The sequence below is a fragment of the Ornithorhynchus anatinus genome, chromosome 10 (genome assembly GCF_004115215.2).
Source record: "Ornithorhynchus anatinus isolate Pmale09 chromosome 10, mOrnAna1.pri.v4, whole genome shotgun sequence".
NCBI classification, from domain to species: domain Eukaryota; kingdom Metazoa; phylum Chordata; class Mammalia; order Monotremata; family Ornithorhynchidae; genus Ornithorhynchus; species Ornithorhynchus anatinus.
Genome location: NC_041737.1, coordinates 22,653,242 through 22,680,281, shown reverse-complemented (window position 1 = coordinate 22,680,281; position 27,040 = coordinate 22,653,242). Strand labels below are relative to the sequence as shown.

At 40.9% G+C, this 27,040-nt stretch overlaps 1 protein-coding gene across 1 annotated transcript in view; it reads left to right on the top strand.

The window, feature by feature from the left end:
• The first annotated feature begins 4,865 nt into the window (after nucleotides 1-4,865).
• Nucleotides 4,866-27,040, top strand: part of LOC120638649 — a 95,993-nt gene continuing 73,818 nt past the window's right edge. The window contains exon 1 of the mRNA XM_039913282.1: nucleotides 4,866-4,986. Within this exon, the coding sequence (XP_039769216.1) occupies nucleotides 4,866-4,986 (121 nt within the window). The remainder of the gene's footprint in view (nucleotides 4,987-27,040) is intronic.

The following is a 27,040-nucleotide window of genomic DNA, read 5'->3' as shown; positions in this document are numbered from 1 at the left end:
GCTGTGGGAGACAGAGTTCTTCAGAGGAGAGGGTTTAAGTGGAAAATAGGACTTATAACTGAGCTTTGAGGGACTCCCACAGTTAGGAGGTGGGAGGCAGAGGCGGACCCTGCCAAAGAGATGAGAATTTATGGCCAGAGAAATAGGAGAGCCAAGAGAGGACACTGTCAGGGAAGCCAAGGTTGGATAATGTTACCCAGTAGTGGGGGGAGAAGCTATTGGAGACTGAATAGTTGAAGATGGAGGGAAGGAGGGAGAGGCAATTGTTTTAACATTTCTCAACAAAAACGTTCAGTCCATGTCTCCCCAAATACCTCAGTGGCTACCCATCCACCCCTGCATCAAACTCCTTACCATTCATTGTAAAGCATTAAGTCAGCCTGCCCCAGCCTACCACACCTCACTGAACTATTATAGCCCAGCATACACACACCACTACTCCAGCACCACGTTACTCACTGCTCCAGTCCCATCTGTCTCACTGTTGACCTCTTTCCCACCTCCTCCCCATAGCCTGGAACTCCTGTCCCCGCCATGTGTCTGATCACTACTCTCTCCAAATTCATAGCATTATTAAGATCACATCTCCTCCAAGAGTCCTTCCCTGATTAAGCCCTCTTTTCCCTGACTCGCTTTCCCTTCTGTATCACTTGGCTCTCTGACCTTTGGGCCTTTGATATCCACTGCATCCCCACAACATTTGTGTACATATCTTTAAATTATACTATAAGTTATATTAATATCTGTTTCACCCTCTAGACTGTAAATTTGGTATGGTCGGGGACTGTGTCTGCTAGTTCTGTTGTATTGTAATCTCCCAAGCTCATAGTACAATGGTCTACATGTAGTAACTGCTCAGTAAATACCACTGATACGGGGCTAAGGAATGCGGTTGGAGGCCTGGGTGAAGGGGGTGGATTTTCAAAGGAGGCAGAAGATGGCTGCTGGGAAAGATGGGAGTTGAAGGGACTGGAGAGGGGCATGGGGCATTAGGAAAATTGTACTCGGTTTCAGCTTTCTAACTAAAATATGTGATCAGGTCATTCGGGGCAAAAGGTGGGGAAACAAGGGGGAAAGGGTTTGAGGAGAGGTTAAATGTCTGAAGCCACTGGCACGGGCAATGGGCATAAGAGTCAATAAGGAGGAAGAAATTTTGTTGCTGGGTGGAGGAGAGGACAGTGAGGCCTAATGGAAAGAGCATGGGCCTGGGAGCCAGTGGACCTAGGTTTTAGTCCTGGCTCTGCCACTTGTCTGCTGTGTGACCTTAGGCAAGTCTTTTAACTTCTCTGTGCCTCAGTGACCTCATCTGTAAAATGGGGGTTAAACCCTATCTCCTTATCTCCTTCCTCTTCTGAGCCCCTTTTATAGACAGGGACTATGTTCACACTGATTAACTTGTATCTACCCCAGTGCTTAGTGTGTGGCTCAGAGTAAGCACTTAAAAGGTACAGCTATTATCATTATTTCAGGGCAGAGTTAAAGCAGGCAAGGGTGAACTTCAGGTGGACATGGCCGGAAATCTGGATTTCTGCTAGGAGCACTCTGGCTCCACAGTAAGTGCTCAATAAATACGATTGAATGAATGAGTGTGTGTACAAGTTGGTGGTGGAGCAGGCGGTCAGTAAAGTTGAGTAGGAAGTGGACAGTGGAAGGATTATCAGGAACATCCACGTAAGGATGGAGAAAGGGAGAAGAAATGTGAAAGGGATCAAAATGGTTCAGAAGGTTGGAATTGGAGCCTGGGAAGGTGGTAGATGACAATGACTAGTAGCTAGAGTAAGTAGTAGAAGCAGATGATGGGGCTTCAATTGAAGACAAGAGAAATGGGAAAGGGATTGGATGGAAGGTAGCTGATGAGGCTGATGCCTGGCAAGAGAGATGAGAGGTAGGGCAAGGGGTAGGGTGGGCTTGCATGAGCAAAATGGGGGAGGGTGCTGTGAAGGGATGGGCCAATCAATATGAGGGAGAGGATGAGGGGGACAAGGTGGAACCAGAAAAGTTTAAGGCTGTTTTGTTGTTGTTTTTGTGGTATTTGTCAAGGCCTTGTGCCAAGTTGCCAGGAACTGTTTTAAGCACTCGGGAAGATACAAGCTAACCAGATTGGACACAGTCTCTGTCACACGTGGGGCTTGCAGTCTCAATCCCCATTTTACAGTTGAGGGAACTGAGGCACAGAAAAGTTTGGTTGTCAACAGCAATAACTGCTTAATCCAGTGATTCCATTGATTAATTGCTGAATTGAATGAGTCCTTAAGAGTGAGGAGAGAATGTGTAGCAATAAACAGAGGGCTGCTTTGTTGTGAAGGCAGGCAGCTGTTAATAAGTAAAAAGGCAGGTCCTTGTCACCAGGGTGTCAGACAGCTGCACCTGTTCTGTATTCTCCACAGTATTCAGATCAGGCTGCAGGGAGAGGAAAGATGAAGGAATGGCTGATTCTCAGCTATAGCATTTCAGGAGTGAGTCCTACATTTCCTGGGGGGCGAAGGCAGTAATTCTGGAGTTAGATGACATGGGCCATCCGAGGCAGCTGAGCAGAGAGAGACCTCTGACCAAAGGCATCTCTTTGTCCTGGACAATGTTAAGATGTCCTGGACCTCACAGGAAGTCTTCCTCTCCCTCCCATTACCTAACTGGCTGTCCATCAGTGCTCTGTGTTGTATGCCCTAATCTCACCATATTCTCTTCTGGAGCTCATTCATCAAGAGTCTTCCGCCATCCTCACACAGAACCCTGGAGCCATTGGATCTGCTGGACTGGACAGAAAACTGTAGATATATACTGGACCGTCACATCCAAGTATGATGGGGGCAGACAGAGCACGGAACAGATAAAGGCAATCATGCTCTGCTCCTCTATCTGCAGCCCCGGGGGCTCCATCTCCGGGCACCTTTATGTGCTCTCTGCTCACACTCTGGAGTCATTCATTGTTCATTCATTCAATTATATTCTTTGAGCACTTAATGTGTACAGAGAACTGTACTAAGTGCTTGGGAGAGTACAATGCAATAAACAAACACATTGTCTTCCCACAGAGAGTTTACAGTCTAGAGGGGAAATGGACATTAATATAAATACATAAAGTGGCTTAGGGAAAAGAACAAGGGGTTTGGCAGTGGTTGTGGGTTCTAATGCCGGCTCTGTCACTTATCAGTTGTGTGACTTTGGGCAAATCACTTAACTTCTCTGTGCCTGTTACATCATCTGTAAAATGGTGATTAAGACTGTGAGCCTGTCACGTGGACAACCTGATTACCTTGGATCTACCACAGCGCTTAGAACAGTGCTTGGCCCATAGTAACTGCTTAACAAAAACCATAATTATTATTATGATATCAGATGGGAGTTCCATGGGATAGGGGATGGCTTGGGAGGTGGAGGGGTGTGTGGGGGCCGTATCCGGTTGCCATGGAATCGAGCATAAATTGGTGTGTGTGGGGGGTATCCCGAGATTGAATTGGAGGAAAGGAAGTGGAGGCAGCAAGTATAGACAACTTGCTTAAGGTGTTGAGAAGGCAATGGTAGGAGAAAGGTGGGCTCGAGAGGACTTTTTTAGGATAGGGGATACATGACCATATACGAAAGTGGCGGGGAAGAAGTCAGTGGAGTAAACAGTTGGTGGTATGGCGGGAAGAAGGGATGGGGCAAGTGTTTGATAAGTTACTAAGGGATGGGTTCGGAGACACAGGTCGGGTGCTAGATAGATAGATTTTTAAGAGGAGGTAGGGGATCTCTTGAGGTATTGCTGGAAAAGATGGGAGAATCGAAGAAGGGGCAAGAAGAGGGATGGCCTGATGACGGCCAAGGGAGATCATGCCCAGTGACTCTAATTTTACCAAAAAAGTATGTCACCAGATCGTTAGCGGCAAGAGATTTGGAGGTAAGAGGAATAGAGAGGTTTGAAGAAGGCATTGAAGTTTGGAATGCTGACAATACTTCCTCACTATCCCTCTCCTCTCCCCTTGTCCTTAGAGGCTTTCTTGGTCCCTCGTATCCTGAACTCAGTGCCTCCTTCCCTGTGTCTCCAAACTAGCATGCAAGTTTATTTTTTTCCTTTGTCCATTCCTCTCCACCTCCCAGTTAACTTTGGCCTCAGAGAGCATGTGGCAGCTAATATTTAGCTGTAAACGCTGTGGAATCTAAGACTTTCCCAAGTAACTCTGAACCCAGACTGTGTCTGTTCAGCATTAAATACACAGTAGTCTTTGGTGGTCTTTTATGCTGCAGGCTTTCTTGCTCTAGTATCTAAGTGTCAACAGGTATTTTTGAATGGAAATAAACACTTTGAATGAAGGAGCATGACTTTGTGTGACTTCCTCTAAAATAAATACTCTGATGTTGTTCGTGTAATTCAGTAGCAAAAATACCTGACCCATGTTTTGTAAGTAAGCACATGATATTTTCACACGTGGAGAAAAGAAATGTCAGAGGAAAAACCTTATGTGAGGCATGTGTTTTCTGAAAACAATCTCATTGGTGTATGCTTCCAACCTCTACTCTGAGGTTATTTAGCTACAACTAGGGGGATATTTCATCCTTCTTTGGCAGGATGGCTTGAAAATTGTCCCCACTTCTTAGGTAAGAGCAGTTAATCAAAAATGCTAAATTTAAAATTAACCCAAAAGTAGTTAGGGCTTCAGTAAGCTGAAAAAAGACCGCTAATTTTACATACTGACACTAACCATTTATGCAAGCCATAGACCTGAGAAGTCATCAATAGAAGATAGAGCCACAATTAAAAATGAGGTGACTCTCATAGCGTAGTGGCTTTAAAAAAGCGTAACATCAAGAAATAGAATCAAAAACTGAAACAGGCACTGTGAGAAGCAAATGCCACAATTAGAAAAGTGTCATCTTTATATGTAACCATGGTAGAATGGATTGTGGAGTACTTATTGGCCTTAGCAGTCACACTTGAGCACATCATAAAAATTTCTCCAATAGGTTATCCTCCAACCCAAACGATAGCTATAATTCAGGATTGTAATGGTAAGTCTCAAGAACAGAATTTTCAAGTGGTTCTAAGTTAAGTTCTGTAGAACTGCATGGCGTATAGGTGTTAAAAGCACACTCAAATTGCCCTTCTAGTTTAGGACTTCTGTTGTGTACTAAAATGTACTCGTATTTATTTTTCCCTTCAGAGTATGGGAAGCAAAGACTAAAGTATGGCAACTGTTATTGTAGAGAGCGGTGGATATTATATTCCACTCAAGTATACTCTGCCTCATCAATTTGAAAACGAACGCACTATTTGGCAACTTCTGAGATCATATATTGAAAGTTTTTGTTCATTTCTATTTCTAATTTTTTTTTCCTACGGGGAAGTAAGGTAATTTCAGGAATATAATAAGGCAGATTTCAAAATCTTACTATATTTTCTTCAGTCGTATTCTTGTACTAGGTCCCTTGGTGCAACATTGTGCCGCTTGTTAGCTCTGTGACCTTGGGCAAGTCACTTAACTTCTCCGTGCCTCAGTGACCTCATCTGTAAAGTGGGGATGAAGACTGTGAGCCCTACGTGGGACAACCTGATTACTTGTATCTCCCCCCCCCAGTGCTTAGAACAGTGCTTGGCACATAGTAAGCGCTTAACAAATGACATTATTATCTCTGCCATCATTTCTACAGTAGTGATGGTAATAGTGGTATTTATTAAGCACTTGTGTACATAAATGACATTCAGGTTAAACACAATCCCTGTCTGACACTCTAAGGGAAAGGAGAACAGTTATTGCATACCCATTTTACAGATGAGGTAACTGAAGCACAAAGAAGTGACTTACCGAACATCACACAGCAGGTCACTTAGACTGAACCCTACATGTGTCAGGAACTGTGTCCATCCTGATTGTCTTCTGTCCACCCCATCTACACCCACTCTTTTGGAGAACTCATTTGATCCCAAGGCTTCAACTACCATCTCTATATGTATGATTCCCAAATCTGCATCTCCAGGCCTTAGCTCTCTCCTTCTCTGCAGTCTTTCTTCCTGCCTTCAGGACATCTCCACTTAGATATCTCACCAATAGTTGAAATTCAACGTGTCCGAATCAGAACTCACTTTCCCCCCCAAATCCTGCCCGCCCCATGACTTCCCCCTCACTGTAGACAACAGTTCTATCCTCTCTTGTCTCAGCCCATCACCTTAGCATTAACTCATCTCTCTCATTCAACCTGTCACTGAATCCTGCTACTTCAACCTTCCCAACATCACTGAAATCTGCCCTTTTCTCTCCATCCAAACCCACTACACACGGATCCAAGCATTTACATCCCACTTGTCTACTGTCATCAACCTGCTCACTGACTTCCCTGCCTCCTATTTCTCCCCACTCCAGTTCACACTTCACTCTGCAGGTGAGATCATTTGTCTGAGAAAAGTTCAGCTCGTGTTTCACCACTCCTCAAGAATCTCCAGGGGTTGCCCTCCCACCTCCACATCAAACAGAAACTCCATTAGCCTTAAAACATTCATTCATTCGTATGTATTGAGAGCCTACCATGTGCAGAGCATTTTACTAGGCACTTGGGAGAATACACTACTACAGTAAACAGACACATTCCCTACCCACAACAAGCTCAACTTGCCCCCTCCTAGCTTATGTTTCAGATTTCCTACTACAACCCAGTCCGCTCACTTCACTCCTCTAATGCTAACCTACTCATTGCACTCTCATCTCTTTCATCGCCCACATCCTGCCTCTGGCCTGGAACTCTCTCTATTCATATGTAACAGACTACCAAGCTCCACATCTTCAAAACCTTATTGAACTCACATCTCCAAGATGCTTAACCCAACTAAGTCTTCCTTTCCCCTCTTCCTCTCCCTGCTAGCGCTTGGAACCGTACCTTTTACGCACTTGATACTCACCTAGCAGCATTTATGTACGCATCCATAATTTATTTTGCCGTGTTTTTTCCGAGGTTGTTAAGCATCATGGCCTAATGGATAAAGCACAGGCCTGGGAGTCAGAAGGACCTGGGTTCTAATCCTACCTCAGCCACTTGTCTGCTGTGTGACTTTGGGCAAGTCACTTCACCTCTCTAGGCCTCAGGTATTTCATCTGTAAAATGGGGATTAAGACTATGAGCCTGATTAGCCTGTTTCTACCCCAACACTTAAAACAGTGCTTGACACATAGTAAGTGCTTAACAAATACCATCATCAACTCTGTTGCATTGTGCTCCCAAGCACTTAGTACAGTGCTCTGCTCATAGTAAATGCTCATCAAGTACCATTAATTGGGCTTCTTCAACTAATAATATATAATAATAATTATGGTATTTTAAGGTTACCTCTGGGCACACATTATCGGATCCAGTGGTCTCCAGATTTGCCACATAATTCTGGCAAATCTTCCTTCTGTCCCCACAGTACTATGTTACCTGTGAATAAACATTTACACTTAACTCCTCTCCTCTCCACCCTTGCCCTTTATGTCCCTATTCCCGCCACCTGGAAAAAGGTAAGGGGGAGGTCAATAAATCCAAGCCTACACTAGGCAGAACACTATAGTAAACACCTTTTTTGCACCTCAATAGCAATCAATGGTATTGTTGTTCACTAATTTCAGAACACTGTACCAAATGATTGGTAGGATAAAATATTGATAGGCATGGTAGACAATCTCTATCCATAGGAGTGTACAATCTAGATGTGGACATTAAATTATTGATAGAGAAAATGACAGTATATATATGGAGCTGAGGGTGTGGTGGGTATGAGGAACTGAAGCCTATTAATAGTACTGATTCAAAAATACATTGTAAAACATGCTGCTTTTCTTTCTTGCTGAGCCTTTTCATCTTTTTCTGCCCTTCCATGCCTTCCACACACTTTCTTTTATTATTCAGCTTGCTGTTATCTTTCCGTCTTCCAGGGGTCCAGTACTGTATGATAAAGTATCATCCTGAAAAAACTGCATAGACATACTGATCTATAAATCTACAGTCCAGCTCCCTCTACTTCAGCATAAGCAGATGGAGAGAGAAAGCATATGAGGGCTGTCCTTAGTTTTTTTGAAGTTGATACTTTAATCAGTCATACTTTAATACATCTGTATATGTGGGGATGGATGGAAAAGCTGACTAATACAATAATCATTTGCAGCTAAGATAGTTTTTGTCCATGCTACTGCATCTGCAACTACAGTACCTAATTGGTCTATCTGTGGCCTCCTGTCTTCCACTAGTAAACTGCCACAGTCCATTGTTGATGATGCTTGACTGTATCTTAAATTTTCAGTTATTGGTATGTCTTCTGGAATAAGTGCCATTAGAGTGCAGTTTTAGCGTATATAGCAACTCCTACATAACTGATCAAGAACTTTGAGTAGTGCTTTTAACATGCTGTTTCAGAAGAGTTTCCCAGAGGGCTGGATTTGTTTTCCAACAGTATTGCCTAAAATCATATTAGAATTTTAGACCACAGTAGCGTAGAGTGCATATGGTCTGTGCTGCATGCCAGAGACCGAAAGACAGAAGATAGCATCAGACCTTCTCCTAGCTATCCAGTAATCTTACTCTTTTATGTGAAAACTATCGATCATATAAGCATCTATATTTAGTTTTTCACAACACTATTTAACGTCTTTGATTTCTAGAGCAGCATAATAGACAAAGTATTAAAACATGTTTCTCATTTCTCAGTCTTGAGAACTGTTTTTCATCCCAGGACTATTTCTATTTCATACCTTTACTGATGGACTGAGTGAAGGCATTGAGAACATGCTCATTAAATATGCAGAAGGTACTAAAATGAGGAAGGTTGCCAACTATTTAGAAGAAAGTGACCTAAACAAATTAAAAATGAAGTCTTACACAAAGAGGGTGGAATTAAATGGGGGCAAATACAAAAATGTGTTTGGGTGCAAAAAAAAAAACCTACATGAATATAAAATGGTTGAAGACTGGCTAGGCATGAGTATATCAGAAAAAAAAGCCAAAGTCAATCTCAGTCTAAAATAGATTATCAATCCGGTAATAATATTGATAAAATAAAGTTCTGAGTATGTGCTAAGTGCTGGGATCAATACCAATGGATCAGATTGGATGAAGTTGCTGCTTCATCCGGGGCTCTCAATTTACTAAAACCCAGGTCTCTTGACTCCCATTTCACTATTTCTTCTCCAATTCCAAATTCCTGAAGTGTTCATCCTTTAAAATGCCAACATGGCTCAAGGGTATATAAGGAGTTGGAAAGCGAAAGCTGAGAAGTATTTCTTCCTGTCTATCTTGGTCAGACACACATTAGCATATTGCATTTTATTTCAGTCGCAGAACGTTAAGGATGGAGATAAAATGGAGCAAAGTAGCCAAGAAAAATGTCATGAACGAAAGAATCATCTATCTTATAATCTTTACAAAGACTTACTCGAGAAGAGCAACCCCTTCTAAGATGCTACATATCTGTCTGGTCAGTGTGCAGAAATGAGATCCCAGCAGTCCACTGTAATGTTGATGGTTTGAGGTTGTGCTTCATTATGCCTTATTAGCATTATTTCTGACTTCCCGACTTGTTAATGCCTTCTTTCAGCTTCCTCTTGAGTAGTAATCCTGGTGTCCTGCTGTTGTCCATTCTTAAACATGCTTCCGGTTCCATGATGGGTTGGCACATTTTCCTCTATGACACGTTATTCAGTCTAAATCCTTCAAGATGAAATGACAAATGTGTGCTTTTTAGTGGCTACTGATTGATCTTAGAGCTTAAATTACCACATCGCCTGATTTTCTAGGCAGGGGACAGCGCCAGGGAAGAGGGAGGTGGGACTTCCCATGAAGCTGGGAAGGAATTCAGGCCAACTGTGGCAGGTGCTCATGGCTTCTTCAGGAACCAAAGCAAGTGTGGATGACTTTGGTGGCGGGGGGGACCTTGGTCTGGGCCGCCTCAGTCCCAGGGAGGTTCCCTGAGTTCCCTGAGTCTAGGGAACTCAGAGCCTCAGTTCCTTGGGAGGTTTCCTGCTTTCCAGGCTGCTGTGGGTGAACCTGGAACTGACCCCGCTGCTGCAGTCAGGGGCCCCCCTGGACAAAGGAGGAGAACTGCTGTTGTTACTGATGTCGCCGCCACTACCAAGTTATTTGGACTATGGGAGATGCGCACATAGCTTCCACTGCTGAACCAGAGGACACAGAAGCTGTTCCAGAAGGGGTGGTTGACAGCGGTCCTTTTCCCTTCCCTCAATGCAGGAAAGTGGCAGTCAAGCATCTCTGTAGCAGCTCCTTGTGCTGCTCAAGGTCCATCTTCCCACTTATCAGGAGTATGGAAAAGAAGAAATCATCTGTAAGGTAGCCTCATGCTTTTTGTATTTTTTTATTTAATTAAGAAAATGACAAAATAAATTACCCAGCGTTAACAGTGTTCTGAGCCCGGGAGAAGCAGTGTGTCTTAGTGGGTAGAGCCAGGGGTTGGGAGTCAGAAGGACCTGTTTTCTAAATCCAACTCCATTACTTGTCTGCTATGTGACCTCGGGTAAGTCACTTCACTTCTCTGTGTCTCGGTTACCTCACTGTTAAAATGGGGATTAAGACTGTGAGCCCCGTGTGGGTCATGGACTGTGTCCAATCTAATTAGCTTTCATCTACCTCAATTGTAGTGCAGTGCCTGACACAGAGTAAGCACTTAACAAATACCATTTAAAAAAAAAAACAACCAAAACCCAGACCCGGGAGCACCTTAACCACTGCTCAGCCCAGTGGGGTCATACACAGGGGGTGCGAACTAAACTGGTCTCAGAATGTATCAGATGCCTGGAAGATAGAGGCTGTACCATGTTGAACTGTAGTTCAACCCCTTTGCTTTGGAGTGAATAGAATTGATTAAAACATCCAGACAAATTTGTAAGCCAACCAAACACCTCTTATGCCAACAGACACCTCCGTTGCAGACCTGTACCGCTTAGCTGTGAGCACTGTTTCAATACAGGCAAGCTAACTGCATTCCAGTACTTTATCGTTCTGCTATTTGTTGTTGAGTATGGTCTGTAGATGGCTGTAATGAAACTGGTAGGATATGGATTGTCTTTTGAGGGGGGCGGTCCTTGTCTCTCAGCCGTACCATTGTTCCCACACTCAGATGTGCTCTGTGCCCAAAGACATGCTGGCTTTTTAAATTGTTTTATTTCTTATCTAGAGTTGCAGAGTTTGACAGCTTACTGCCCAGCTTATTGATCAATCAATGGCATTTATTGAATGCTTACTATGTGCAGAGTGTTGTACTGAATGTCGATAAAGTACATTATAAAAGAGTTGGTTGATGCAATCTTAGTCTACAAGGAATTTACCGGGCTAAGGGAGAGATGGACAGTAAAGAAGATTAGGGAAAGGGGAGATAGTGGATACACAAGTACCTGTATATTGTGGTGCTGAGGTGAGTATCAAAGTGCTTAAGGATTATGCTTACATTAAGTATTTCCTTATTTCCTATTGTATATAGTGCCATTACTAAAAATAGTCTTTGGGGAATTTTGGGGTAGCCTCCAAAGGCAGTTTTCTCTGTATTTATGGTGGTTTTTTTCCCATCCCTTTACATTTTAAATAATCTATCCATTTAGTCATCCTTGCTCTGAAACCTACCTGCAGACCAGTGCTCTGTCTCATTATGGAGGAGTAATGTGAAAAGCGAAAGGAGTAAAAAATTTCCTGTGTAAAGAGCATTTACCTGGTAATCAATTGTATTTGAGCACTTACTGTGTGCAGAGCCCTCTACTAAGCGATTGGAAGAGTGCAGTATAACAGAGTTGGTAGATGCGTTCCTTACCTATAATAAGCTTGCAGTCTAGAGGTGCTTTCCTATTGTCATTTGTCCCCAAGAAGGGTTATCTGTACCCCTCCTATTTGTGCTTCATATAGTCTATTGCAATAAATACTGTGCCTAGTAAGCAGTATTTTCCTTCTAACATTGAAGGTATTCCATAATTTGATCAACAGTCACCTGAGTACAAGACCTTTGTGATTTAGTCATAGCTAGTCTGCGAGGAGATTGAAGTGCTCAGTTGCAGATCCATATGAGGGATTACTATTGAAATTCAGGGAAAAAAAGTAATATTAGTGAAAGTTGGCCTTTTAAAATAGGGTCCAACAATTAGATGACTAATGACATTCTAGTCACATGTTTAGTCACATATGAATCACATATTCAAGTAGATCAGCATTCTTCCAATACCAGGTGTGTTAACTTATTCAAATAAACACTAGCTGCATGATTTCTTTTTACTGTTAAACATAGCTTGTTATATTTGAATGGCTAACTTAATGCAAATTATAGTTCCACATAAAATTACACCTTCACTGCTGTTCTTCAGATGAAGTGGGTGAGAAGCAATGTAACCTAGTGGAGTCAGAGGACCTGGGTTCTAATTCTGGTTCTGCCATTTACCTGCTATGTGACTTTGGACAAGTCACTCTATTTCTTTGTGCCTTAATTGCTTCATCTGTAAAATGTGGGGATTCAGTACCTGTTCTCCCTTCCCCTTAGACTGAGTCCCATGTAGTGCAGGGGCTCTGTCCAACTTGATTAGCAACTTGATCTTTGTTGAACTTGATTATCTTGCCTCAGCCTTGATTATCTTGCTTCAGTACTTAAAACAGTGTTTGACATATAGTAAACACTTAAATGCTGTACATATTATTATTATTATTATTATGAGGGCCCAATAACTGCCTTATGCTGAAAATGACAGACATTTCTGTCCCATGGCCATAAAACCTCATATTCATACCCCCAGCCAGACATCTCACAACACTTGCTGAGGCCAAAGGGATTGATGCTGTAGAGCATGGAAAGCTCAGCATTACTCACCTCTACTCGCAGAAAAGCCATGAAACCCTTGTTGATATATACAGATCCTTAACTAGAACAGTTATTAGGAAGGATGTGAACCAGAATATAGGTCTGAAATCCCTAAAGAGGTAGAAGCAAATGCCAGTTTTGTGACATGAGAGTGTGAAAGAAGCTAGGACAAGGATTCTAAAACTCAACTTATTCGGCCTCACTAGACTTACCAAAGGATCGTGACTGATGAACTATTCTAGTGCTACAAAAGTTAATTATTGTCTTTGGACAGAGTGCTGAGTACATTTTCTTAAAGGGACCAAATAGACAAGTCTCAATGTTAGTATTTCAAGATTATTTACAAACATTTTGTGCTCATTTCCTATTTTTATTTCTTTTTCTCTAAAAGCAAACTGGAAACACTACCTAGGAAGGTATTGCCACTTTTGAACAGTTGGTGGCTCCAGTGCTTTGCAATTGTACTGTAATTGTGATGCCAAAATATCATTAGACTACACAGAAACATTTCATGTTGGATAGACATTGACATTTAGACAAAAGGAAAAAAAAAAGGTACATTTTAATTTTCACTTTCTTACTATGCCAAGATTTTTGATCCTCTATTCCACATGGATATGTAATACCACATTCCTAAAGAAAGCCCCACTATGTCAATGATATGGTTAGTTTACCTTGGTTCCTAATTATGTAGGAAGTCTAAAGAGCCAGGTGACATTAGGGTAGATTGTAGGCTCCTCCAGTAGTTGGTAAGCTCCTTGAGATCAGGGATCTGTTTCTGTCAATTCTGTTGTATTGTACTCTCCCAACCACTTAGGAATAATAATGATAATAATGGTATTTGTTAAGCACTTACTATGTGCCAAGAACTGTTCTGACTGCTGGGTGGGGAGGATATAAGGTGATCAGGTTGTCCCACATGGGGCTCACATTCTTCATCCCCATTTTACAGATGAGGTAACTCAGGCATAGAGAAGTGACTTGCCCCAAGTCACACAGCTGACAAGTGGCAGAGTCGGCATTTGAACCCATGACCTCTGACTCCCAAGCCCGTGCTCTTTCCACAAGCCACACTGCTTCCCTAGTACAGTGCTCTAAACACAGTAAGTGCTCAATAAATGCCATTAATTGATTTGAAATAGGTCTGTATTTTAGCCATGCCAAAACTAGCTTACACCACTTCTGAACTATCTGTATTTTCTCTTCACTTGTATAATCTAATTTTTGCCAGTATGGAATGGATTTTATATAGTCGAATGTGAACCTTTCGCATTTAAAAAAAGTTTAAGAAATTGTCATCTGGAAATCAAGTCAAATGTGCCATCTGTTGCATTCTAATTCAGGAAAAATGGACTAGGGAGCAAAGGGAGACAAAAGCCAACATGCCAGTAACAACTCCAAATGGCACTACTAAAAAGACATTTTAATATAATGATTAGCATCTGGAATTTGCAACTGGCAAGCATACACCATCTGTGGCCACAGCTGTTAGCTCCACTTCTGGAAGAAGAAAAATAAGGAAAAGGATCGAGAAGTTAAGAATTACGTAAACTCAGCAGGGATAGTGAAGAACATAAAAAAAAAAAGCCTCTGCATCCCTTTTACATTTTTCAGCCCTTTTGGACCTTTCAAAATACTGACACCAAGGTCGAATTACTCCCCATCTCCCTCTGCAAATTCCTTTAACATTTGTACAGTCCTGCCTCTTATCTTGGTTACTCACATCATTCCTGAACTATTCATCCTCTCATTTGATGTCCTCCCCCATATCCTGTGAGTTCTTCTATCACTAGTATTTTCATTATATACGACTGAGGAATGAGAATGTTCTTCTCACAACATATGTCTGTTGGGAGTCAGTGGAAGAATTGATAGTGCATGTGCACATGGCTTTGTCTAAGACATGAGAATTAGAAGCAGCATGGCTCAGTGGAAAGAGCCTGGGCTTGGGAATCAGAGGTCATGGGTTCAAATGCCAGCTCTGCTATTTGTCAGCTGTGTGACTGTGGGCAAGTCACTTAACTTCTCTATGCCTCAGTTCCCTTATCTGTAAAATGGGGATGAAGACTGTGAACCCCACGTGGGATCTGATTACCCTGTATCTACCCCAGTGGTTAGAACGGTGCTCTGCACATAGTAAGTGCTTAACAAATACCAACATTATTATTATTATTATTATTAATGTGAGTTGTAGAGAATCTGAAGTTCTTCTGGAACCAACTCCCATGTTAAAGAACTGATTTTCGGTCATTTAATTTTACCTCGTGTATCTCCCCAGGGTTTTCTTTATCTCTCTCAATAATGGCAGATTTCTATATAGGCCTTTTTAAAATAGCCAAATGGAAACAATGTTTTGATTTTCCAAATCAATAACTTACTGCTTTCCATGCCATTTTCAAAACTTGATTCTTCATTAGGACCCCATTACTTTGTCTCCTTGACATAGAAGACCAAAAAAACCCCAAAACCCACATCCCAATATCAGAAAAAATATAAAAGAGAGGCAGGCCAAATGAGAATTTGTAAGAACTTGGAGTTGGATATTGTATTAGCTTCCTTCAGTATGTAAATGACCGCAGAAAAACTTGAAAGACAAACAAAACATCTAATCCAAGATTTTTAAAAAACATCTTAATTGATTTATACTTCTTAGTTCATACTTTTTTCCTGAATTTTTTTCAATCATTTTGGTCAGAACAACAAATGATGCCCTTATAAGTTAGGAAACATTTATGCTTTGTACATGGCTAAGTTATCTGATGGCCTTTCAGAGCAAACATGACTTCAGGATGTTAAAGAGATTTAAATATAGATACCTATGATCCAGTCACATTGTATTCCTTGAAAATGTGGATGTGTTGTAAATGATTGTATTATAGGGTTTGTTTTCCCAAAGGCTTACATGCTATAATTTAGGATTCATGCCAGGATCTCTTGAAAAGGCTTATGGATTCCTTTTTATTGTACTTACAAATGCTTAATACAGTGCTCTGTACACAGTAAACTCTCAATAAATATAACTGATTAAGTATCACCAAACTATTGCTGAAAGCTCACTGTGGGCAGGGACAGGTCTACCAACTCTGTAATATTGTACTTTCCCAAGCACTTATTACAGTGCTCAGCAAATACTGATGATGATGATGGTGATGGAGTAACTTTTTACAAATAACTCAGAGTTACTTCACAAAATTAAATCGGGAGTAATAACATGGTTATGGGTTTTGTAGAAGGCTGCAGAAGGAGTTCTGACTGTGATAGTGGTATTTTTAATTTTAGTGAATACTTTGTCTAATTTAGATTAAGCAAGGAGCCATTCTCCTCTTAAAGATACTGTGCTACTGGTAAATCCAAGTGTCTGATTATTTTGTATGTGCCCCAGCACTTTACATTGTACGTGCACATAGTAAGCACTTAATGGATAACAATTAAAAAAATGGGTCTCATAAATAACTGCACCAGAAATCTTCAACTTCACCTGAAGTTTTATTCCATGTTGATTAGTGTGCCTAATGGATTGTTATAGGTAGGAAATGTGTCTGTTTATTGTTCTATTGTACTCTCCCAAGCACTTAGTACAGTGCTTTGCACACACACATTACGCTCTCAATAAATATGACTGAATGACTGAATAATGGACGTGCAATTTTTCTGCTTTGGAGAAACTTGCCAGCAGCCTAGGAGCAGGGGGCTGCATACTGTGAATGGTGGGATATTTATGATGTGCATATATGGGTAAATTATATACTATTATAGTTCTGAGAACTGGTGGATCATGTGGTATATAATATTTAAAAAGACTTATGAATTAATAAAAGACAAATTTTCTTCCCCAACTTCAAGACTAACATTTTGGGGTTTATTTCAACTTCTCATGCTTAGATGCTGTCCATTCCATTCAATGGCTGATTCTCCATGAAAAGGTAAATTCATTTTATTACCTCTGGGGCCTTAGTCATACTCATGCAACCATATTCTGACCATATCCATTTGTGTTTTGGGCCACAGCACCTCTTTCCAAATTTTAAAGCAGCATGGCTAGTCGATAGAACATGGAGCTGAGAGTTAGAAGGTCATGGGTTCTATCTGTCCCTTTTACTTCATCTGTAAAATGGGGATTGAAACTGCAAGCCCCACACGAGACAGGGACTGTGTCCAACTCGATTTGCTAAACTCCACTCCACAACTTAGAACAGTGTCTGGCATATAGTAAGTGCTTAACAAAGACCATTATTATTATTAATAGTAAAATACAGTCTGATATTTATTCCCTTTATGAAATTACAACCTATCTGACTCCCCATTCTAGTTTTGCCTCTTTTTACCTGACTACCAAAGGTCTTGTGCTCTCCATGGCCCTTTAATTATGCAATTATAATTTTGCAATTCAGAAACTTTGCCACTTTGCTTCAGCATCATATATCAGAAGTCTAAGTAATTCTGATGGATTAAACAGGATTGAAATTATTTGAAAATGTGTTTGAATTAGAACCTAATAAAACATTCAAAATCATCCTTGAAATTTGCATTGTTTTTATAATAAATATATAATTGATCAATTTCTATAAGATAAATGTAAATGATATATTCATATTGTATTATAATATAGCATATTATATTTATACTGTCTGTCTCCCCATCTAGACCGTAAGCTAACGATGGGCAGGGAACATTTCTATAAACTATGTTGTATTGCTACATTGTACTCCCCCAAGTGCTTAGTACAGCGCTCTGCACAGAGTAAGCATTCAATAAATATGGTTGCTAAAGGTAAGAAGTTTAAGATAAGCTACAGAATTACAACTACATGAACAAAGCCTTTCCAACTTTAAGGGGTAGTGAAATTGTTCTGTACAAAGATAAAATTCAGAGGTAGGAAAGTGACAAGTGAAGAAAGGAGTTTTAGACAAACTAAAAATCAATTATGACGATGCAGCGACAATATAGGGCTCAAGAAGTAGTTCTTGTTTATTAGTCAAAAATATTGATCAATTATGAGGCTCAGTAATTTATAGTCTCTGCATTTCACATCTTGAAAAGTTGATGATGACTGCACTCCAGGTTTAACTTCAAGCGTTCACTAATATTAAAAAGTGACCAGATATTCTCATGGAGAAAGAAATCATGCCTCTTCTCCCCATTTGTGTGACCTTGAATAATTCATTTCTTTATTTGAGAAGTTGAAATAACTTCCTTTGACTGTTATGGTGGAAGCAAGAACAGGATTTTTTTTATTTGTCAGATGATGAAAGTTTGAACAATCACCATCCAATAGCCATGTAAGAAGGGCAGTACAGAATTAAGGAAGGCGAAAAAGCAGAGGTCCTAATGATGATTGGTGGATTAACTAAAAAAAAAAGTGTTTCTTACCTTCATTGATGCCAAAGAATAGTGTGACTTCAGAATGTTTAAAAAATGGTATGAGGGAGTTGAATAATTATGAAGATTGATGACGACAGTGATGATGAAGATGACATATACTGTGCCCTTACAAGACTTTGGGAATGTGAATCCTAGTGAAGGAATTGACAGTAGGGATGATGGTTTGCATGATGCCATTTGCACTCTCATGTCACTGCCAGTCATGTTCCTGCTGGTACGGTGGGAGCAAAGTATGGGAAGAGGCAGGAATGCAGCAATCTGGGGAAGCACATCAGGAATATTAGGGAAAAAAATCATTTATGGCTCAATTGGTCCAACCTAGTGTGGATGCTATACCATAGTGCCCTAGACCAGCAGGTGGTTGCCATGGTCGCCACATCAGCAGCTGCTGCATTTTTCATAATACAAGTCAACCAGCTCTTTCTAGTGTTTCTGCTGAGCTTGTCCACCTCAGACACTTAAGGGGGTTTTTCAGCACTAAAGGAACTCTCCCAACCACTCAGTACAGTGCTTTGTACACAGTAAGTCCTCAAATATGATTAATTGACGGCTGTTTCAGCAGGGACTCACTTACTTTGGGTTGTTTCAGCCCCCAACCATGGCGAGGCGGGGATTGATTTTTGGTAGGGGATATCAACAATAACTAATACAGAATGTGGAAGGATTTTTTCCCTTGCTATAAATACGAGTTCAATAAATACATGAGTTCAATATTTGTCAAATATAATTTCATTATGAGGAAAAAATGAATAAATTTGCACTACTTCTGGCATAAGCATTCATATATAATTTAATGATTTCACTAATGTGGAGTTGTGAAATTCTGTGGGATAGGAAATTAATATGGATAATGAATATGTTTTGTAGGAAATGTAAAATGGATCTTGTAGGGTTAATTGGTGTCAAATGATTTGTACAAAATTTAAACTGAGAAATGTGTAACTTCATTATATAGTAATTAGGAAAATGAATTAGTATGTATTACCATGCTCTAGGGAATTACTGACATCTTAATATTGGAGATAGTTTTTTAAAGATTATGTTGAAAAATCCATATTTTCAAAATTGGTGGATTAGAAAACTTCTGAGAATGGATTGCAAAATAAGGAAGTTTCTAGATATTTGAAAACATCAAATCATGAATGATTTGTGTCTTTAGTACCCCTAAAAAAGTGCTTATAAAGGTATGTGAAAAATTGATGCTCAAAGATACGTGATTTAAGTTCTTGATTGAGTCAATATGATAATGCTTTAAATATTTTTTTGCACCCTACTTTCTCAAATAGGAGTAAACTTGCAGCTCACCCAGGTATTGATGACACTTTCCTCCTTTTCATTCATTCATTCAATAGTATTTATTGAGTGCTTACTATGTGCAGAGCACTGTACTAAGCGTTTGGAATGTACAATTTGGGAACAGATAGAGACAATCCCTGCCCAATGACGGACTTACAGTCTAATTGGGGTCACTGTACTAAGCGCTTGAAGTCACATGAGGCAACAGGCACAGAGAAATGACTTGTCCAAGGTCTCTCACCGGACTAGTGGTAGAGTGGGAATTAGAATCCAGATCCTCTAATTCCCAGACCCATGCTCTTTCCACTAGGCCACACTGCTTTACTATGGGTAGAGCACTGTACTAGAGCTTCCAAAAAGATGTTTACAGTGGTCTCTGCCCTCAAGGAATTTAATCACCAGGAGGAAGATCAGGCTTTCCCTTTAACCCATGAAGCCCGCCACACAGCTTTCACATCACTTCTTTGCTTTTATTGAAAAAAACTTCATTTAGAAAATGGCAGTTTTTCTTTTCCTTTCCTGCCTGATTCTTCAAATTACCACAAGTGCAGCTTTGAGGGTAGGATAGAGAACTGACCAAGACTAAACCAAAAAACTGGATTTTAAAAGAGCTGAATACTTCACATGAGTTAACATAAATAACCCTTTCCAAAGCCTTACATAAACAAGTAGATCATCATGTCCCACATGGGGCTCACAGTCTAAGTGGAAGGGAGAAGAAGGGAACTGAGGCATGGAGAAGTGAAGTGACTTGCCCAAGGTCACACAGCAAGCATTTGGCAAAGCCGGAATTAAAATCCAGGTCTTCTGACTCCCAGGCCCATGCTTTTTCCACTAGTCCACACTGCCTCTCTGGTTTTATACATTAATAACTTTTAAGAAAACTGAACACAAAATATACAACTTTTCACTATTTTTTTGTCCTGTTACAAAGGAAGGGAATGACATGGCAGCAATCAGTTGTGTCATTGTGTGCAGAACACTGTACTAAATGTTTGGGAGAGTACGATGTAACCGAGTAGGTAGACATCTGTTACCTACCCATAAAGAGCTTACAATCTATAGAAGGAGGCAGACATTAACAGAAATAAATAAATTATGGCTATGTATATAACTTCTCGAGTAGTAGTATTTACTAAGTGCTTACTGTATGCATAGCACTGTAGTAAGCATTAGGAAAGAATATAGAGGTGGAAACTAGTCACAGTCCCCTGGATAGTGGTTTCTAGACAGATGAGGGCAATTGCCGGATGAAGTCTACACATATTATAGCCAACGTGATCAGAATTTTGGGATGCAAAAATGGCTGCGGACAACCTCTGATGAAGAGGAAGAGCACTTATTCTCTTCTGCTTCCACGATGCAAAAATAGCTAGTAGAGCTGAGAGGTTTTGTCCTACCATCCCAGCCAAAAAGCCCTACTAGTACTGAGGTAGATTCAGTGCTGTTGGTAGAGCCATGTAGGGGTAAGAAACTGAGCAGTGGAAGGGAGATAACATACCCTTTTATAGCTCCTGCTAGGATCTACACCCTCAGTCTACTCAGTCCTCAAGAGTGCTCTGGTTGGTTGAGATTATATCTAAGCCCTGCAGGTCATTGATTAGAAGGGCAGTATCCTTGGTAATAGGCTCTACCTCTGTCCTTGGTGGGTCAGTCTCTCTAGATCTCTTTCTTGATCAGCTAAAGGTTTGAATATAGCCCACCTCGACTAGTGTATCAGCCTCCTCACTCAACTCCCTTCCTCTAGTTCATACTTCACTCTGTTGCCTGATCATACTGTCTACATTTCTATCCTTAAAGCTCTTGACCTTTGGCTTTAAGGCACTCAGCTCTCCTCTGATAGAGGAGTCAGAGGACCTGGGTTTAAATGTCAGCTCTTCCCTTTGCCTGCTGGATGACCTTGGGTAAGTCACTTAGTTTTTCTGTGCCTCAGTTCCTTCAACTGTAAAATGGGGGGTTTAGTACCTGTTCTACTCTTAAGCTTGTGAGCCTCACAGGGGATAGGGATTGTGTCCACCCTGATTAGTGTGCACCTACCCCAGCAGTTAGTGCTAGTCATGTAATCAGCACTTAAAAAATCACAATGATAAAAGTAATCATTCATTCATTCAGTAGTATTTATTGAGCGCTTACCATGTGCAGAGCACTGTACTAAGCGCTTGGAATGTACAAATCGGCAACAGATAGAGACAGTCCCTGCCCTTTGACGGACTTACAGTGTAATCGGGGGAGACAGGCAGACAAGAACAATGGCAATAAATAGAGTCAAGGGGAAGAACATCTCATAAAAACAATGGCAAATAAATAGAATCAGGGTGATGTACATCTCATTAAACAAAATAAATAGGGTGATGAAGATATATACTGTTCTCTTTTTTAGTGTATGTGTTAAGCACCTACTATATGCCAAGCACTGTACTAAGCACTGTAAGAGATACAAGGTTGGACAGAGTCCAGGTCCCACAGGGGGCTCACAGTTTTAATTGCCATTTTACAGATAAGGTAAGAGAAGTGAAGTGACTTGGCCCAGGTCACACAGCAGACAAGAGGTAGAGCCAAGATTAGATCCCAGGTCTTTGATTCCTAGGTTCATGCTCTTTCCACTAGGTCAGGCTGTCTGTTTCTTCTTGTGCTATTTGAATCCAAAGGCTCTAGGTGGAGAATTGTGAATTAACCTATCAAGCAATGATATTTATTGAGCACTTGCTATGTGCAAACAATTGTACTAAACATTTGGTAAAGTACAGTGTTGTTTAATTGGTAATAATGTTGGTATTTGTAAGTGCTTACTATGTGCAGAGCACAGTTCTAAGCGCTGGGAGAGATACAGGGTAATCAGGTCGTCCCATGTGAGGCTCACAGTTAATTCCCATTTTACAGATGAGGTAACTGAGGCACAGAGAAGTTAAGTGACTTGCCCACAGTCACACAGCTGACAAGTGGCAGAGCCAGGAGTCGAACTCATGACCTCTGACTCCGAAGCCCAGGCTCTTTGCACTGAGCCACGCTGTAGACATGATCCCTTCCCACCAGGAGCTTACAGTCTACAGCAGTCCTATCAGAGGTAGTGACTGAGTCCAAATTGGTTATCTGATTCTGTCTTATAGTACCTCAGAGTGGAGGAAGTGTTTAAGTATTAATTCTGAGCATGATTTTTGAAGAGTTCAACTTCAGTTCCTGTTAGTTCCACCTATAGGTTAGGAAGGTGTCCTCAAACATGCGAAAAGATACCTGTGAATAATAATGCTTGGAAATTCCCCTTGGGGGCCAACTTAACCAAATCTGAGAATTTTGGCAGACTGTTAACTGGCTGAAGAGGTGGAGCTGCAGACTAAAGAGAGGTCATTCCACTTAGCCCTAAACCCCCTAGCACCTTGGTCACAGCAACCAAATCTAACAATATGAAAGATAACATGTCACCATGGAAACAGTGCTGTTCAAAGATCACTCAGAGCACCACAGTGACCGCTCCTTTCTCTCCTGCCACTTCAGACAAGTAAATAGAAAATTATCCCAATTTCTTAATTTTAGGAAGGTCACAGGCCTCCCTCACCCACTCTGTTTCTTCCCAAACTAACTGAAGTGTGTATGAACATTATAGAACTACTAAGTTTTTTCTGTGGTAGGAAATAAAGACTGTTTGTTTCTCAGTTGAATAAAATATAGGAGAAAAAGAATAAAGAAATGTTATTAAAGAAGATGGTTTTCACTTTTGATTCAAACGTGAGAATATATTTTTAAATTTCATCATTTTTGACCTTTTTATTCGTATTACGTTCATCATTCCAGTGGTATAAAACAACATTTTGTTTTCCAGAGGTGTTTTTTATTTCCCTAATTTACCTATCAGTTTTTTGGTTCCATCATGTGAACTTTTATAAATATTACTGGAATGTTACAGAAATCAGAGCCACCATATAACTTGAAGAAAGGAAATGGGATTTTGAGAAAGAGGTAACCATATAAGCTTAGAAATTGCAAATTTCTACATCAGGTGGACTGGCTCTGCCAGAATCCCAAGGAGCAAGGAGAGTGATCTGTGTGGTTTAGACCCTTTGCATCAAACCAAAAGGCAATGTGCAGCTGGAGAGTCGAGGCAGGCCCAGTGGGTTAGATGATGATGATGTTGGTATTTGTTAAGCGCTTACTGTGTGCCAAGCACTGTTCTAAGCGCTAGGGTAGATACAGGGTAATCAGGTGGTCCACGTGAGGCTCACAGTCTTAATCCCCATTTTACAGATGAGGGAACTTAGGCACCGAGAAGTGACTTGCCCAAAGTCACACAGCTGACAGGTGGTGGAGCCAGGATTAGAACCCATGCTTCTGACTCCTAAGCCCGTGCTCTTTCCACTGAGCCATCCTGCTTCTCTAAGGGTTAGATGGGTTAGAATTATGCAGGTTGAAGACCATTCGTGGAGACCTGGAACAGTAGCACAGCCAAAAAAGTCATTTAGGTGCCAGGCCTGTGGTCAGATAATACTTAGCCCTGCTTTAACCAATGGGCCAAAGGGGCAGCTGCTGTGGTTTTAACACTTAGCCTTTCAGACACCATGGTACCTGCTGAGTCCCAGAGCCCTATCAGTAGCAAGAAGGAAGTCAGAAGCACTGTGGTCTCGTGGATAGAGCACAAGCTTGTAAATCAGAAGGATCTGGGTTTTAATCCCGGCTCTGCCACTTGTTTGCTATATGATCTTGGGCAAGTCACTTAACTTATAGGCTTTGTTACCTTATCCACAGACTGTGAGCCCCATGGGAGATTTGGACAGTGTCCAGCCTGATTGCCTGGCACAGAGTAAGTACTTAAGAAATACAATTAAAAAAAAAAAGATGGGTGGGAGAGACAGGAGAGCAGTGGCAAACTGTAGTCCAAATATTCAGCAGTGCAGAAGTTTAAAAAGCAAAAAAAAATTAAGCTGATTTTGAAATGAAGAATCACCTGAATAAAACAAAATGGGAACATGACTATGTCCAAAGAGCAGAGAAAACACACACTGTAGTCAGCATTAACGAAGCAATCTAACTGCTTAACATAGGACCGTAATAAGAGGCAGCTGAAGGCATTGGCACTGGCAACGCACAGGCACGTGGTGGGGATTGTTTAATTTAGATGTCCAATGTAACTCCTTAGTGCCTCTTGTGCAGTAAGTGCTTAACACATATCCTGCAATTATTATTATTACTGGCAATTACAAATCCTCATGTAATGTCAAATAACAGTAAAAACATGTCAAAAAAGAAAAATTTAAATTACTCATAAATAGGAAAAGAAAGCAGCAATATGGCATTTCTAAAGTTTGTTGGTTTGGCAGCATATTTCCAAAAGTGCAGCTACCAGAGGACTTCCACAGCCCTGGGCCCCTCCTAATGTCAAGGGCAGAAATCATCAAGCAGTTTCCCTACTGCCACCATTACTGGTTTGGATGGACCATGAGTTTAAAGATCATAATACTAATAATGCAATATGGCATTCCTAATGTTCTTATATCTTTAATCTCTCTCTGGCAAAATGTTCAAGCACAAGTCAGGATGTACAACCTCCTTCAGGAAAGTATTTTGTGGACAAAAAGAAATCTGGTTTCATTTTGAATAAGGGAAGCAGCATTGACTAGTAGAAAGATCCTGGGCCTGGAAGTCAGGGGACTTGTGTTCTAATTCCAGCTCTGTCACTCATCTGCTGGATGACGTTGGGCAAGTCACTTCACTACTCTATAAATCATTAGTAAACATCATCAATATTGTTGAGCACTTACTCTGCAAAGATCATTACAGTAGTTAGTAGACACAATTCTTGCCCTCAAGGAGCTAACTCTTGTCTTGCCATTTCATTAAGTATGGTCTGTATGTGATATTAGTGAAACTACTTAACGTAACTCTGCATATTTCCTGTGGCTGGTCAATACTAAATCTCCACTTAGACATGACCTTGTCACACTATCACCAAATTCTACCGAAGAGCCAAATGCTACTCTGGTCTTGTTTGGATTTATGCTGGAGAGAACTGGATAGTTCCTAGAATAGCATAAGCTCTGTGATGAAACTATTTGGTGGTTTGACAGTTTTCCTGTTGTGGAGACTAATATATAGCCCCACTTTCCTTCTGGTTTTAATTCAGTTCACACCATTCAGTTTTACAAAATGTTTTCATATGGATGTAGAGAAGCAATGTGGTCTAGTGGAAAGATCATGGGCCTGGAAATCAGAGTCCCAGCTCCACCACTTACCTGCCTTGTGACTTAACTTCTCTGTTCCTCAGTTTCTTCATCTGAAATAGCGATTTAATACCACAGGGAACAGGAACTATATCTGACCAGATTCTCTTGTATCTACCTCGGTGCTTAGAACAGTGCATGACACATAGTAAGGGCTTAACACCATTATTATTATAATTATTATATACCTTGAGCAGTCTTCATCAACTCCTAGATGACTCTTGAGGACTTTCAAGGATGTTCAGAGCCTGTTAACTTAGAAGAGTTTTCTCTCAGATTGGGAGTGAATTCTGACACCAGTTTCTTTTTTCCTCATCACTCCCCAAGCATAGAGGCAAATGAAAACAATGATGATAAATGAAAACAATGATAATAATAACTGGTATTAAGTGCTTACTATATGGTATACAGATAGGGGAGAGGCAGAGACCTAGGGAAAAGAGTGACAGGTGTATTAAAGCAGTTAGAAAAAAACAAGATAAAAAAGTTAAACTAGAATGGGAAACTGTAAAAGTGTACGCAGAAGGGTAGAGGTGTGATTAACTAGAAACACTGTATCAGGAGATAGTTATGTGAACTAGAGCAAACTCAGTAGAGAAATTATGATAAAAGCAGCCCAGGATCATTCATAAGAAATTATCTCAACTGGACACAGAATCAGTGGTATTTATGGAATGGTTTTAATGTGTGCAGAGCACTGTACTAAGTGCATGGGAGAGTACAAAACAACAGAGTAGGTAGACGTGTTCCCTGTCCATTCAGGCCAGCATACAAACCAAAAAAGGAGTGTTTTGAGGAGGGATGAAAGAGGAAGAGCTGAAAATGATGACAAATGGACCTTCAGAAGACAAGGTGGGGCCAAGATGGGCATTTAGGGGGGACCTCAACTTTGATATTGTGTGCCTATTATGCATGTCCTCAGGACCTACATTATATGAGTAATAAAACTTCAGTATTGAATATGGTCTGCAGATGGACTCGACATGGTAATAAACCTTTGCTTGCTGGGACCATGGACTCCTTTTGATGTTTTGGGTAAGCGGATCATTGGGAATTTGAGCTAACATGGGCCAACCACTGTACCTAGCACTGGATAGTATAAGACAATCATATTTGGGCATAGTCCTATGGGACTCATAGTTTAAAGGGAAAGAGAGCAGGTACTGAATCCCCATTTTACAGATGAGGAAACTGTGGTGCAAAGAAGCTAAGTCTCCTAGGTCACACAGCAGGCAAGTGAATGAAACAGATACATGTAAAGAAGCAGCTTGACCTAGGAAAAAGCACAGGCCTAGGAGCCAGAGGATGTGAGTTCTAATCCCAGCTCTGCCAACTGCCAGCTCTGTGACCTTGAGCAAGTCACTTAAAT